The sequence below is a fragment of the Globicephala melas genome, chromosome Y (assembly GCF_963455315.2).
Source record: "Globicephala melas chromosome Y, mGloMel1.2, whole genome shotgun sequence".
Classification (NCBI taxonomy): domain Eukaryota; kingdom Metazoa; phylum Chordata; class Mammalia; order Artiodactyla; family Delphinidae; genus Globicephala; species Globicephala melas.
The window spans coordinates 151,451-165,518 of record NC_083336.1 but is presented as its reverse complement, the minus strand read 5'-3'; the positions used below and the strand labels follow the sequence as shown (position 1 = coordinate 165,518).

General features: G+C 33.8%; 1 protein-coding gene across 8 annotated transcripts in view; it reads left to right on the top strand.

Moving 5' to 3' along the window:
• The window catches only part of LOC115849624 (lysine-specific demethylase 6A-like), a 163,803-nt gene that overhangs the window by 75,684 nt on the left and 74,051 nt on the right, over positions 1 to 14,068 (top strand). For 7 of the 8 annotated variants that reach the window (XM_060293133.2, XM_060293132.2, XM_060293131.2 and 4 more), the window contains 2 exons: positions 501 to 555; positions 3,059 to 3,093. The exons of the other annotated variant lie outside the window; for it this stretch is intronic. In XM_060293133.2, the coding sequence (XP_060149116.1) occupies positions 501 to 555; positions 3,059 to 3,093 (90 nt within the window). The remainder of the gene's footprint in view (positions 1 to 500; positions 556 to 3,058; positions 3,094 to 14,068) is intronic. 8 annotated transcript variants of the gene reach the window in all.

Here is a 14,068-nt window from a genome sequence, read left to right as displayed (position 1 = left end):
GAGTATAATTGCTTTACAATGGTGTGTTTCTGCTTTATAACAAAGTGAATCAGTTATACATATACATATGTTCCCATATATCTTCCCTCTTGCGTCTCCCTCCCTCCCCTTTATAGATTTTTGTATGGTGAATTGAAACGCGTCTAGTTTAAACATTTCTATAACTTAATCTTTTTCTTTACTTTAATACTGAAATATTCTCCTTTTTTTAACCTAATAAAAATAGACACAGGGTAAGTAGGTAAAGTACTAAGTTTTAGTAATAGTAGTAGCTTTCCCCCCACATCCTCCCTTCTTAACTATCCTATGGAAATACTTTGATAACACTTTGTTTCCACAATAGATTTTGAATTATAGTAATTTTGTTTGGTTGGCTATTATGTTTTAGTTATATAACATGGTTTCATTATACATGTTAGACTGATAAAGACTAAAATATAAAAGTTGACTTTATGCATCTCTAAATTTAGCACAGTAATGTCTTCACTTTTTTCTTACAGCATTTTCAGTTAGCTTTGATTGACTCTAATCCCTGTACTTTGTCCAGTGTTGAAAGTAAGTATTTCCACATACAATAGTTTTTTGTCTTTTTGAGGAACAGAATATCCATGAAACGTTTCAAATTACGACCATGAATACCTTTTCAGATACTCTATATCTTTGTTTATGTTGGTTTTTGAGAAAAAGAATGGGAGAACACAAGCCTGATTCAGAGGCTTTAAGACAGTTGATCAGCATAATCACTTGATAACTGTAGAAATCCCTGGTTTCTCACAGAGCACTAACATATAGTGATTGCTTACCTTTTGCTAGGTATTATTGGTGGCAGGCATTACTATCTTGTAGTGTCTGTTTTTAACCCATAACTTATTTCTCTTGTTTCTTTTAATGTCTTTGAGACTTTACATATTCCACAGGCCATGACTGGTCTTTGAACCTCTTAACCTGTGCTTATGAAATTGGGAAGATCAGAGTATTCAAAGTAAAGTTAAAAAAAAGAATGGAAAATGTATTTTTGTTTATGAGTAACTTACACATGTACAGTCTTCATTGTTTATACATACTGTTTTTCAAGCTAGAAAGAGATATGTATCCAATTAATATTTTTGAAAACAATTAGATGATATAAAACTTTCATTATATGATTGTCCTTCATGATAGCATGTATTCTTAATATTCTGAAAATAACATTTCTAATAAAGTTTAAATTTCAAGACCTTTTTGGCAATGTTGCTAGTATTTTAGTCCATATGTTTGAAAATCTCCATGTTGAGTATTTTCCTAGTTGTATATTTATGGCCCTCTTTCAAATTATATTTAAGAATGGAATAGGAGATTTTCACTTTTTGAAAGATGACACTGTCACCTTATGGGATTGTGAGGCCAGAGACATGGGACCCGAGACTGAATTGGTAGGAAGTTCACATGGTGTTAGGGTGCCAGTTAGATAGTCTTTTCTTTCTTGTTACTTATTAGATGGATATGTAGATGAGAAAAATAGGATTTAGGTTCCCTAACTTTCTCCTTATTTCTGTCAAATAATGGAGATGAAATTTCTATTAACTGGATTTGAGGTTATGTTGGGAAAGGGCAGTAAAGAGGAAGAAAATCACTTAACCTATTAAATAAAGAGGTTGTTTTTATATATGAGACTAGAAAAAATGTGTGAATTGTATTTTGTTTATTTAGTTATTATCTTGTGATAGAATTTTCCTTTTCTCTGAAGATGATGTTTTTAATCATAGGAGGTTTGTTAACTTGTAATGTGTAAATACTTTGGGAGAGCAGTGCCTTTGTACCCAAAATTTATTTGATTTTAGAGTTAATTACAAAATTTTAGGATAATTTTTCTCTGTTATGTGCAGGAAGTTATGGATATCTAGTGCAGTGTTTGCTAATCAGGATGTGGAGAAGTTATTAGAAAGCTAGGGAGTTTATTAAAGGAGACAGCTTTTCAGGCCTTTATACCACAGGATCACTAAATCACAGTTTTTAAGAGCTGAGCTTAAGAATTGGTAGTTTTTTAATGCTTCCTAAAGAGAATATAATCTTCAGGGCCATTTGCTGAAAGAGAATGAAAGATAAGGATGGGGTGGGAGGACGAGGAAAGGACATGAAAATAAACATCTTGTTACTTATGAGAATTTCATGATTCCTTTAAGACATTTCTGGAAAGTATTCCACATTTTATGTTCTCTGTAAAATTTTGAAAGCTTCTTCTAGTTACAGCCTAAAACAAAACATGAAAAGAGATTTGTTATTGACACATAAACCCCATAGAATTTAAATAGCTAGAATTTAGTTGTAATTATTGTAATTTTGTTTTATTGATCCTTACGGTTTTCATTGAATCTTTCATGTTCTGGTAATTGCAAACTGAGTAACAGGAAGAGCTTGGGGGGGAAAAAAGAAGGAGCAAATGTGTTATATACCTTTATCTGATTTATCATATATACTTAGTTTATAATTTTGCTTTTTAGGTGGTACGACTTTTTTCTTCTTTAAGTAAAAGTCACTAAATTCTGAATATCCAGAACAAAGTCATTTCTTGTGTGTGCTTTTACTAATACTGTTTCGATCTATGACTTTAAAAAAAATGCTTAAATAGATTTATTCTGAAGAAAAACGCATATGTTTAAAAACATGTCTTTATTTAATAGCTTTACTATATTTTTAAGGTGAACATTTTGAGTATCGTGTTTTAGGATATATACATTTGAAAGGCTATGTTTATTTAATATTGCTGATTTAAATTTAGTATACTTATTTACTGTTGATGTTTAATGTTTTTAATGTATTTTAATGTGTTTTCTTAGAATTAAAAATAAGTGGATTAAATTTTTATTTAATAATGGCTTTTAATTATGTTTCCTTAGCATGCCCATGATCTTTATTTGTACATTGTTCTATTAAAAACAAAAGTTGAACTTCTAAATCAAATTTGTGATCCATTGCTTTAGCATTTCTTTATGTTTTAAATGTTGTATAATCCCTGTTTTCATTCATTACTTTAAACTCAGCTGTATTGTAATTAATTCTTTTCCATGATCCTTTGTAGTTCAGTTTCATATTGCCCACTTGTATGAAACCCAGGTAAGTGTTCTAATTTACTATACTGAAAACAAGAACAAAATCCTTATCCATACTTTAAGTGAAATAAAAATTATATAAGACAGTTTCATACTTTACACTTTCATACTTTAAATGAAATAATTATCGATAAATTTTAGTTCAGTTTTGAGTATAAACTCCTGCATATATTTAATATTTTAAACTCATTAAATGTGTTTGAAATTTTAGTTAGTGATAAAACCAAACAAGAGACATGAAGGAATTTGAGGTTTGTATTGAGAATGAGTATAGTTTTGGTAACCATTTTCAACTCACTGTGATTTAATAAATTTCCAAAACACTCTCTGGCTGTACACTAGGAATTGTCAGTTAATGCAGTTTGCCTCTAAATTGAGTCATCTGTGTGGTTTGAAATGACTTTACTTAGGAAGTGTTCTACCATTCTGATGTTAGTATGTGTATTTTTCCAAAATATTTTTGCCTGTTTGAAATAAGATATTGTCTTAGAATAATTGCTTCTGTTTTTCTGTAATACTGAAGCGTCTTTAAAACATCTTATTTGTAACATAAAGGATAGTCACCCTTTAATGGTACTGTCATAACTTCAATATTGGCTTTAAAAACTGTTTCAGTTTAACTTTGTAATATTTTGTGCATAGCATATTTTGTTTGGCTGTTAGATTAAAAACTGTAGTATCATATAAATTTATAATCTGTGATCAGAAATCAGGAAGTTGCTAGGAGGCTGAAAAAAGTACATAGAGTTTATCAATAGTATGAGTAGTTGAACATTTAAGATTGTATTTCAGTTGATTTATAACATGCATTTAATAGCAGCTTTTCAAGGGTGAAAAAGCACTTGTTATGTAGCAAACATTTGTGAGGTCTATTCTTTTGTTTTTAGTCCAAGTATAAATTAATGGGTTGAGGGTAGATACTATGCAAATTTATACCAAACAAGGAAAGATGCTGGCATCTTCCTTTATTCATATTATAAATAGATGTAGTAAGATAGTTTGAGATCATTTAAGTGTCAAGTTCCCAAACCCTGCTTATGGGTTAGACATTTTGGGGAGCTTTAAAAAAATTGACGTCAGGTTTCTATACCCTGTCCATCTTCCCTTACTCCCCAGAAAACACCCGTGAAATTTCCATATTTTCTGAATCAGAGTTGGTATCAAGGTAGGATATTCTGGTAACCTGCTAATTTCTATTTTATAACATGGAATGGCAGCCTTCTTATATCTATTGTTATAGATAAAAATTCTTACCTCCGTCTGAGTCTTTGTTAAGTATAGAGTTTTTATTCATTAAGTGTTTTCTTTTTCCCCCTTAATCTTTTGATGTAGGGAAAGTTATTTTAGGTACATTCAATCTTTTTTTTTTTAATAAATTTATTTATTTTATTTTTGGCTGTGTTGTGTCTTCGTTGCTGCATGCGGGCTTTCTCTAGTTGCGGTGCATGGGCTTCCCATTGCAGTGGCTTCTCTTGCTGTGGAGCACGGGCTCTAGGTGTACGGGCTTCAGTAGTTGCGGCTCACAGGCTCTAGAGCACAGGCTCAGTAGTTGTGGTGCATGGGCTTAGTTGCTCTGCGGCATGTGGGATCTTCCCGGGCCAGGGCTCAAACCCGTGTCCCCTGCATTGGTAGGCAGATTCTTAACCACTGCACCACCAGGGAAGCCTGGTATATTCAATCTTTAGCTGGCCCAACAAATCTGCAGGTTCCTTACTGCAGGTAAGATAAGAATCTGCAATACAGAACCTGGGGATTCACACAGCTGAGGCTACTAAACTGTTATGTAAGGTATCTTGAGTGGATTTTGGTATCCTCGGGTGTCATGGAACCAATCTCCCACAAATACGGAGGGATTACTATGGTATGACCATTTGGTATTTTCGGATGTTAAACTATCTTAATTTCATTGCAGTTTTCAAAGAAGGAAAAGAATAAATATTAAACCCAAGTAATCAATTAAGTTATAGAACTTTCCCATTTGAATTAAAAAAAATTAGATTGTGGTGTTATTAAATTTTATAGTTGATGGCACTTTAATAGAATGAGGGCATGAAATATAAACTGAGATATTCTCAGAAAGGAAAATATGAGTAGTATACTTTCATTTGGTATCTACAAGAATTCTTCATTTCAGTGAATATCATCTTCTTGTTAATCCAAGATAGTTCTCCCAATATAAAAAAAATTCTACTTATAGTTGATTATAGTTTCATAAAATAATTTGAGTAAAATATAATTTTCTATGTAGGTCTTTTTGATTTTTCTAATTTTAACCTATACATAGAAGTTCTTATTTATAAATACTCTGTCATATTCTTACAGTTTCATCTTCCTGAAAGATGATAATTTTGTTTTCTGAAATTTGATAGGGTTATTATTTACTGTTTTAAAATCATTAATTTATTGAGATGGTTTCTGAGGGTTTTTAAATGAAAACAGAAGTTTACCCTTATTCTGGTATTCTCATGAGTTCTACTGATTTTTTTCAAACTCCTTGTTTTGAAATAATTGCAAATTCACAGGAAGTAGCAAATATGCACAGGAGATACAGTGTACCTTTCACCTCATCTTCTCTTCTTCAAGTGTTTACATCTTCTGTAATTGTAATACAATATTGAGATGGGAAATTGGCATTGGCACACTATGTATATATAATTGTATGCTGTTTCATTGTATATGTAGACCGCTGATGAGGGTGAGAGTAGACTACCTGGTATTTGCTGGAGTAGAGAACTTACTGTCTTAAAGTTTTCTGACTTCTTTGGCTGCCACTTTTACTGATCTTTTTTACCTGTATAGATGAGTCTTTTCTTGAAGATTTTGCTCTTTATAGTTGTTGGTATTTCCAAGTATGGCTTCTCCAGAACTTAGTAAGGAATTTAGGAGGCAAAAGAAAACAACAAACCAACGAACAAAAAACAAAATCAAAAAAACCCAAAACCCCAACTAAACAAATTAAAAATATATATATTTACTGCTGTATTTTTCCTTGAGTCCAAAGATCAGTGAATGGTTTACTTTTTTCCATATTTTTCTGATATTACATATAAAACAAGCAAGCAGAGTTTGGAGTGCTTTTAACTGGATTTAGCGAGAGAAATAAAGAAAAGTCTGTTTTCTACACCTAGTGTGGAATTGGAAATTAATGTCAATCTTTCAAATTATAATGCAGCCTTGTAGTCCTGAAGTAAATATACTAGATTGAGATGTATTATTGTTGTTAAATATTATTATAGTTCTAGTTTGTTAATGTTACATACAAGTTTTCTGTGTCTTTGTTCATGAGATTGGTTTTCACCTTTTTGTACTGCCCTTTGGAGACTTTAGAATGATGATTATACTGTTTTACAAAAGTGCTTTGGAAATGCTACCTTATTTTTGTATTCTCTGGAAGAGTTTGTGTTACAGATTGTTACTATATTTCTTCTCATAATGTTTTGAAAAATTTAGTGTCTAAGCCATTTAGGACTGGATTTTTCATAATTGAAAGAGTTTTGATTATGGTTACATTTGAAACGCAGTATTTGTCACTACTTTTGGAGAGTTGTAGATCTTTATTTTGATTCAGTTCTGTTATAGGGAAGATAATTTTTTTTTGATTTCATCTTAATTATTGGCATGAATTGGTTCATAATATTTTCTTATAAAGTGTGTACAGATCTGTGGTGAGCACCTTTTTTTATTGATTGGTCTTGCCAGGGTTTGTCAAATGTAATAACCTTTCATATGCTTCTATTATGTGATTGCTTTCTATTTTATTAATTGCTGCTCTCTTACTACTTTCTTTGGGTTTAATTTAGTCAGTGTTATTTTTTATTAATTTTTGACATACATAGGTGATTGATTTCTAGTTTTAAAAACAATGTGAATTAAAGTATTTTTTTCTCCAAACATGATTTGATGCATTCTAAAAACTTGCTATGTTGTGTACTTCTTATTTCAAAATATTTTCTAATTTCACCTGTGATTTGTTGTTTTGTTTGACCTGTGGTTATGTAATATGTTGAATAACATATACAACGATGAAAGAATTTTATGATTATGTCTTTGGTATTGATCTCCATCTTAAATTTGTTGTTTACCCTTTTATTATTTAAATCAGTTGTAATTTTTTATATTGCTTTTGGGCCATGGTATCATCGGTGTTGGTTAATGATTCATGTTTTTATTAGAAAGAAACGTGTGTTTTGTTGTTCTTGGGTATACTGTGGTATAGCTGTGTAGACTTGGTTGTGTTCAGGTTTTTCTATATCCTTTTCAGCTTTTTAATTTAAAAATTCTTGCTTATCCATTAAATCAGTTCTTGAAGAAGTATTATGGTAATAGTATTAAACATAATTATGTGTGTTAGTGTGCCCTGATTTTTGACTACAACTCTTCCTCCTCTTTTTTTTTTTTGTTACGAATGTTTTCAATGGGCATGGAATTCTGTTTTTATTTCCACAGTTTGAAATTTATGTTCCACTGTTGTTAAGCTGTATTGTTTCTTGAAGTCTCATGATTCCCTTGTTGATTCTTAGAAGGTGAAGCTTATCTTCACGCTGGTTTTTTATTTTCTGATTACTTAAAATTTTTTATTTGTATTTAGTTTCCTGCCGTTTTGCTACCATGATCCTAATTCTTTATGGTTTTCTGTTTGTGGTTTCTTGTATCTCTTGAATCTGTACCGTGTTCTCCTTTTATGTTTTGCAGGGAGGTTATTTCTTCAAAAACTACTTTTGCCCAATTATCTTTTTTCCTTTAAGGGTCCAAGTACATGTACATTACAGATTTCCACTGTCTTTTCTATTTTTACCTGTATTTTCTACTTCTTTTTCTCTCTCTTTATCTGTATTTTCTTCTGGTTTATTTTTCAGGTCACTTATCTTCTCATTTTCTATATCAAATCTGCAGTTAAGCCACCACTGAGTTCTTAATTATTCCCTTTTTTCCCTAAAATTTCTGATGGAATTTTACATAGTTCTTGATTCTGGGCTGAAATTCTTCATCATTTATTTTCTCGAACATACTAATCCTAGTTATTTGAAAGTCATTGATAATTCTGGTATCTGAATCTCCTGTTGCCTTTGTTTTTACTTAATTTTTCTTTCCTTTATTTTTACTTCTTTACAATTTGCTTTTAATTATTTACTGAATGCCAGACTACATGTATGAAAACATACAGAGATCATTTTAACTTCTGGGCTTGTTTCAGTTTTCCTTTTTTTCCCCTGGCCAATTCTTAGATTGGGGAAAGATCACTATAATCCAGTGAGGCAATAATGTGATCTAAAAATGGGCTTCTTGTGCTTCCCTGGTGGCGCAGTGGTTGAGAGTCCGCCTGTCAATGCAGGGGACACGGGTTCATGCCCTGGTCTGGGAGGATCCCACGTGCCGCGGAGCGACTGGGCCCGTGAGCCATAGCCGCTGAGCCTGCGCGTTCGGAGACTGTGCCCCGCGGCGGGAGAGGTCACAGCGGTGAGAGGCCCGCGTACCGCAATAAAAAATAAAAATGGTTTTCATTTTTTTTAATGGTCTTATTGTATTACAAGGCCTTGTATGATTTTAGATTTTAATTCACCTTTTATCAAGGTTATAGTAATTTTGAGACTTACCTACATACTTGAGATGTATTTGACAGGACCTGTTGCCATGCTCAACTAGAAATGTTATGGTTCCCCAGTGCCGTAAAGGGAAAGGTGGGTGCTTTGTCATACTCTTCTTTGTTCAGTTTTTTTCTATCCTTGTGTAAGTAGCCCTCCATGAGGAAGACAGAGGACATTTCCTTAAATTTATGGTTAGATTTTTTGGTATCCCATTTTAAGTGGGATAAATTTCTGTAAAAATAGAAAGTTGTTTTCTTTTGGGAAAAGAGACAATAATCATTCAGTGTGTTGAGTATTATGCAGAAAATAAAATAGGTCAATGAGATCAAGTGCTTTACAGGGAGATATCAAGGATAACTCAGATATCTGTCACTTGGGAAGAAGTTGAATAAAATACAGTATATTTTGTAGTATCTAGTGTAATCATTCATATGTTAATGGAATGAGGAATATTCATTTTTGTGTATCCTTTGGAAGGATATCATATATATTTTTAAGTGAATAGCGGAAAATCAAGCAATGTGTTGGGTAAACTATAACTTATTTGGACATATGTGTGTTATTATATGAAAAAGCCAAAGGATAAATCATTAGAAGTTTTAATAACTGCTTATCTACAAGAAGATGACAGAAACAGTATGATTAAATAGAAGTTAATATAGTGTACCTCTCTCAACTTACACTTTGTTGTTGTGTGCTGGTCTAAGTCAGTAAAAACTCTTGTGGCTGGACCTGCCCTTCCAGTTCTTACTGTGATTGCATGTTGCCCTTGGGAAGGAAGAGCATGTAGAGTCCTGCTTTTATTGGAATCAAAGGAGGGTTTCAAGATTTCACTTTTTATTGGTGAATTTAAAACATATGAGCAGAAATTTAAAGCTCAGGAAGAGAAAAACGTGCAGCCTAAAGGATAAGTTACCTAAGTCAGCTATGATTTCTAATACAAAGTTGGGGGTGGTGGTGCATGCGTGGCCGGCAGCCTGGTTCTTTATCTAGTCACATAGCTGGCAATGTATTTATTCAGATTAGCCAGCTTTCTAGTGGATATTTCAGAGCAAAGCTTACATCAGGCACTTGTGTTATAAAAAACAAAAACCATCTGTAAGGGCTTAAATTTGTGTGGGTTTTAGAGTGTGGATTTTAGAGTGTGTGGATTTTTTAATATCGTTATCAGAGGGAAATTTTTAAAAGGCCAAAAAGTCAATAGTAGAATTTAAAAAATACCACCATTTGTGGTTATTTCTTGCAAAAAAGGGAAACTGAAATCAACGTTAACATTTTCTTCTATGTACTGGTTTAAGAAGAGGGGAGAAAGGAGAAAACTTGGAATGGGTAGGGTACAGGATAAACAACATAGATTGTTCAGTAAAATTTTAAGTCTTTAGAGTGGGTGGGAGGTTAAGGGAAGGCAAAGGAAATCCTATAAATTAAAAGATTTTTAAGAAACCTATCCAGATTCAATGGTTTGACCTTGTTTGGATCCTGAGTTAAGCCAGCCATAAAAAGGCAGCTAGGAGAAAGTTGTGTGAGAAGTTTTGATATACAGTGGAAATTTAATATTAAGTAATTATTGTCATTTTTTAAGGGCAATGTACTTAGGTTATAGAAAACATAGTTATGTATATTATAGGATATATACTAATGTATTTGTGGATATAACAATGATAATGTCTAGGATTTGCTTCAAAATTATCAAATATGGGTAATTGAAATGATTTAATAGATTTTCTTTTTGTTGATGTTGTTGTTTTGTTTTTTTCTTGCGGTACGCGGGCCTCTCACCGTTGTGGCCTCTCCCGCCGCGGAGCACAGGCTCCGGACGCGCAGGCTCAGAGGCCATGGCTCACGGGCCCAGCCGCTACGCGGCATGTGGGATCTTCCTGGACCGTGGCTTGAACCCGTGTCCCCTGCATCGGCAGGCGGACTCTCAACCGCTGCGCCACCAGGGAAGACCCAGAATTCATTTTTATAAACGGATTGAAAATTGTACATAAAGATAAATGTAATTCAGGTTTTGTTTAGAAGTAATCATACCATGAATGATTAGGTAGACCTTATGCAATCAATTCAGTGACAATTGAACATAAGTAATTGTAAGGAGAAAAAAGGGCTTAAAAATGAAAGGACAGGGCTTCCCTGGTGGTGCAGTGGTTGAGAGTCCGCCTGCTGAGGTTCGTGCCCCGGTCTGGGAAGATCCCGCATGCTGTGGAGCGGCTGGGCCCGTGAGCCATGGCCGCTGAGCCTGCGCGTCTGGAGCCTGTGCTCCGCAACGGGAGAGGGCACAACAGTGAGAGGTCCGCGTACTGCAAAAAAAAAAAAAGGACAAAGGATGAAACTTTTGATTATCATTATTCTAACAATAAAAAGAAATGATGAGAAAATCCATCTTACTTATAGATGAATCAGGGTAAAAATCATTGTAAGACTTCTTATCAGAACCATGCAGGCGCAAGGATTATGGGAGTAAAATATCCCCTCCAGGTGTTGAAAGAATAGAATCTACTTACATAGAATTCTATGACCGGTGCCATTATCTTTTCAGAGAAGAATTACAAATTACTTATAGACTACCCCATCAAAGAGGTGTCTCTCTTAAGTGTGAACTGAGAATAATTACTTCTGTTCAGAGAGTACATTTGTGGAAAGAGTTAGTGGTGGGGAACTTTTCAGTGGAGCTAACTGACAAACACTGTGTTAGCCTGGTGAACATAGTTAACAGCATCAGTAGTAGGTCATGTTTGATATGATGTATCCTTGATAGGAGGTGATGGGAAGAGTACTTTACCTCTATAGTCTTCATTCTGAAAATGCATTTCCCCATTCTAACCAGGAGGAAAATATCACACAAACTCCAAATACACAGAACTCTTAAAAAGTACTTGCCAGGGCTACTAAAAACTTCTATTAAACTAATCAAAACCTGAGACTCTATAATAGTCAAAAGGAACTGAAGGAGACATGGCAACTAAATAAAATGTGGTATCCTGAAAGAGCAAAATGATATTAGGTAAAAGGGACATTGGATAGAGTATGAGTTTCAATAATAACTGTATATCCACTTTGCTTCATTCATTGTGATGTATGCCATGCTAATATCAATAATACAGAAAATTTAGTATAACTCTATTAGAACTCTGTAGTATGTTTACATTTTTTCTATAAATTAGACAAAATTTAAATCGAAATTTATTTTGTAATGTGTAGGAGAAATACTCTTTTAAAAAATAAATTTATTTATTTATTTTTGGCTGCATTGGGTCTTCGTTGCTGTGCACGGGCTTTCTCTGGTTGTGGCAAGTGGGGGCTATTCTTCGTTGTGGTGCATGGGCTTCTCATTGCGGTGGCTTCTCTTGATGCAGAGCATGGGCTCTAGGCGCGCAGGTTTCAGTAGTTGTGTCATGCAGCCTCAGCAGTTGTGGCACGTGGGCTCAGTTGTTGTGGCTCACGGGCTCTAGAGCTCAGTAGTCATGGTGCACGGGCTTAGTTGCTCCGCGGCATGTGGGATCTTCTGAACCAGGGCTCGAACCCCTGTCCCCTGTATTGGCAGGCAGATTCTTAACCACTGCACCACCAGGGACGTCCCTCAATATCTTCTTCTTTAAGACATTAATAGTGACAATATACAGTATATTGGGTGTTTATAGCATATGGATGTATAAAATGAAATAATATTAATAGGGACAGGAAGGAGAAATTGGGAATATTCTGAGAAAGGATAGCTACACTCACTCTACTTGGAAATGGTATAGTATTCTTTGTGATGGGGTTAGATTTGTTATGGGTATATTTTATAAACTCAGTTAAATCTAATGACAAAGATACCTTTTAAGCAAAGGAATATAGAAATATATTCTCCAAAAGGACATAAGGATCTGAACATGGGTACAGCTGGCAACAGAGCATCAAAATACATCAGGTTATGAGAGGTGGATGAATCAGCTATTCTCCCTGGAATCTTAATAAGCCTTATTCAATAAATGAATAATCAGCTACAGAAAAAAATATATTCAGGATAACTTGAACAGTGTATGATCAAATTGTCAGTCTAAATAACAGAATTATCAATCATGTTATGAACTGATTGACTTATATAGAACACACAGTTAATAGTAGGGTCTTAACAGCTTTCATGGTACATGGAGCATTCGTTAACATAGGTAACCTTCTGGCCCATGGACTACACCTTGAAAGTTTAAAAGAGTTTATATACAAACTTTAAAAGAGTTTATAACAAATTATACTAAGTATGTTCTTAAAACACAGTGTAATTATAAGCTCGTGACAGTATGGTAGCAAAAAAATTCTCATAGTTGAACATTTAACAGTATAGTTCTAAACTATAGGTCTAAAAGAAGTCACAAGAAAAACTAAAAAAAATTTTAATTATAAAAGTGAAAATACAGCCTCAGAATTTGTGGCTTGTGGTTAGAGAGTTAGCTTAGAATGAAATGTATAGCTTAAATGCTTGTACGGAAAATGAGAAAGATCTAACGTCAGTAACCTCAGCTTTTACCTTGAAAGAAATTAGAGCAAATTAAGCTGAAGGCAAGCAGAAGGAAGAAACTAAGAAAGATAAGATCAGACATCAATGAAATTGAAAAGAAAAAACAGTATGAACAAAATTGGAAACTTGTTCTTTGTTAACAGATTTGATAGACCTCAGTTTCAGCTATCGGAGGAAAAAAAGACACAACTACCATTATGAAGAATGAAAGAAGATAAATCCTCTTTCATTTCATTCATGTGATGAGGGGTAATCATCACAATGAAAAACATTTTAAAATTTTCAACAGATAAATAAGAAGGAAAGAAATAAAACAAAAAGAAGAAAGAGGGGTTGTCACTTGTATTAGCCAGGATTTTCCAGAGAAACACCGAATAGGAGCCTATGGGTGTGTATATGTTTGCATGTATAAATATATATAGTATGTGTGTATGTGTATATTGTGTGTGTGTGTACATTTATTATAGGAACTTGCTGATGGAATTGTGTCTGCAAGCCAAAGAAACTTTAGTCCAAATCTGTCTAATTCTTTAGTTCAAGAACCGCGAGTTCGAGTATCTGAAAGCAGAAGATGACGTCCCATTCTCAAGCAGGCAGTGAGCAAAGTTACACTTCCACTGCCTTTTTTTTTGTTTGTATTGGCTGATGCCTACCCACATTGAGGAGGGTGGGCAATCTTCTTTACTCAGTCTATCCATCCAAATGGAATCTCTTCCAGAAGTACTTACACAGATAACACCCAGCAATAATGTTTCATTAGCAGTCTGGGCATTCCTTAGCCCAGTCAGCTGACATATAAAACGAAGCATCATATCACAGCTCAGTCCACATACATTACCAGTACGGTAAGGGAATGCCTGAACAGCTCTATGCCAAGAAATTTTATAACTTAG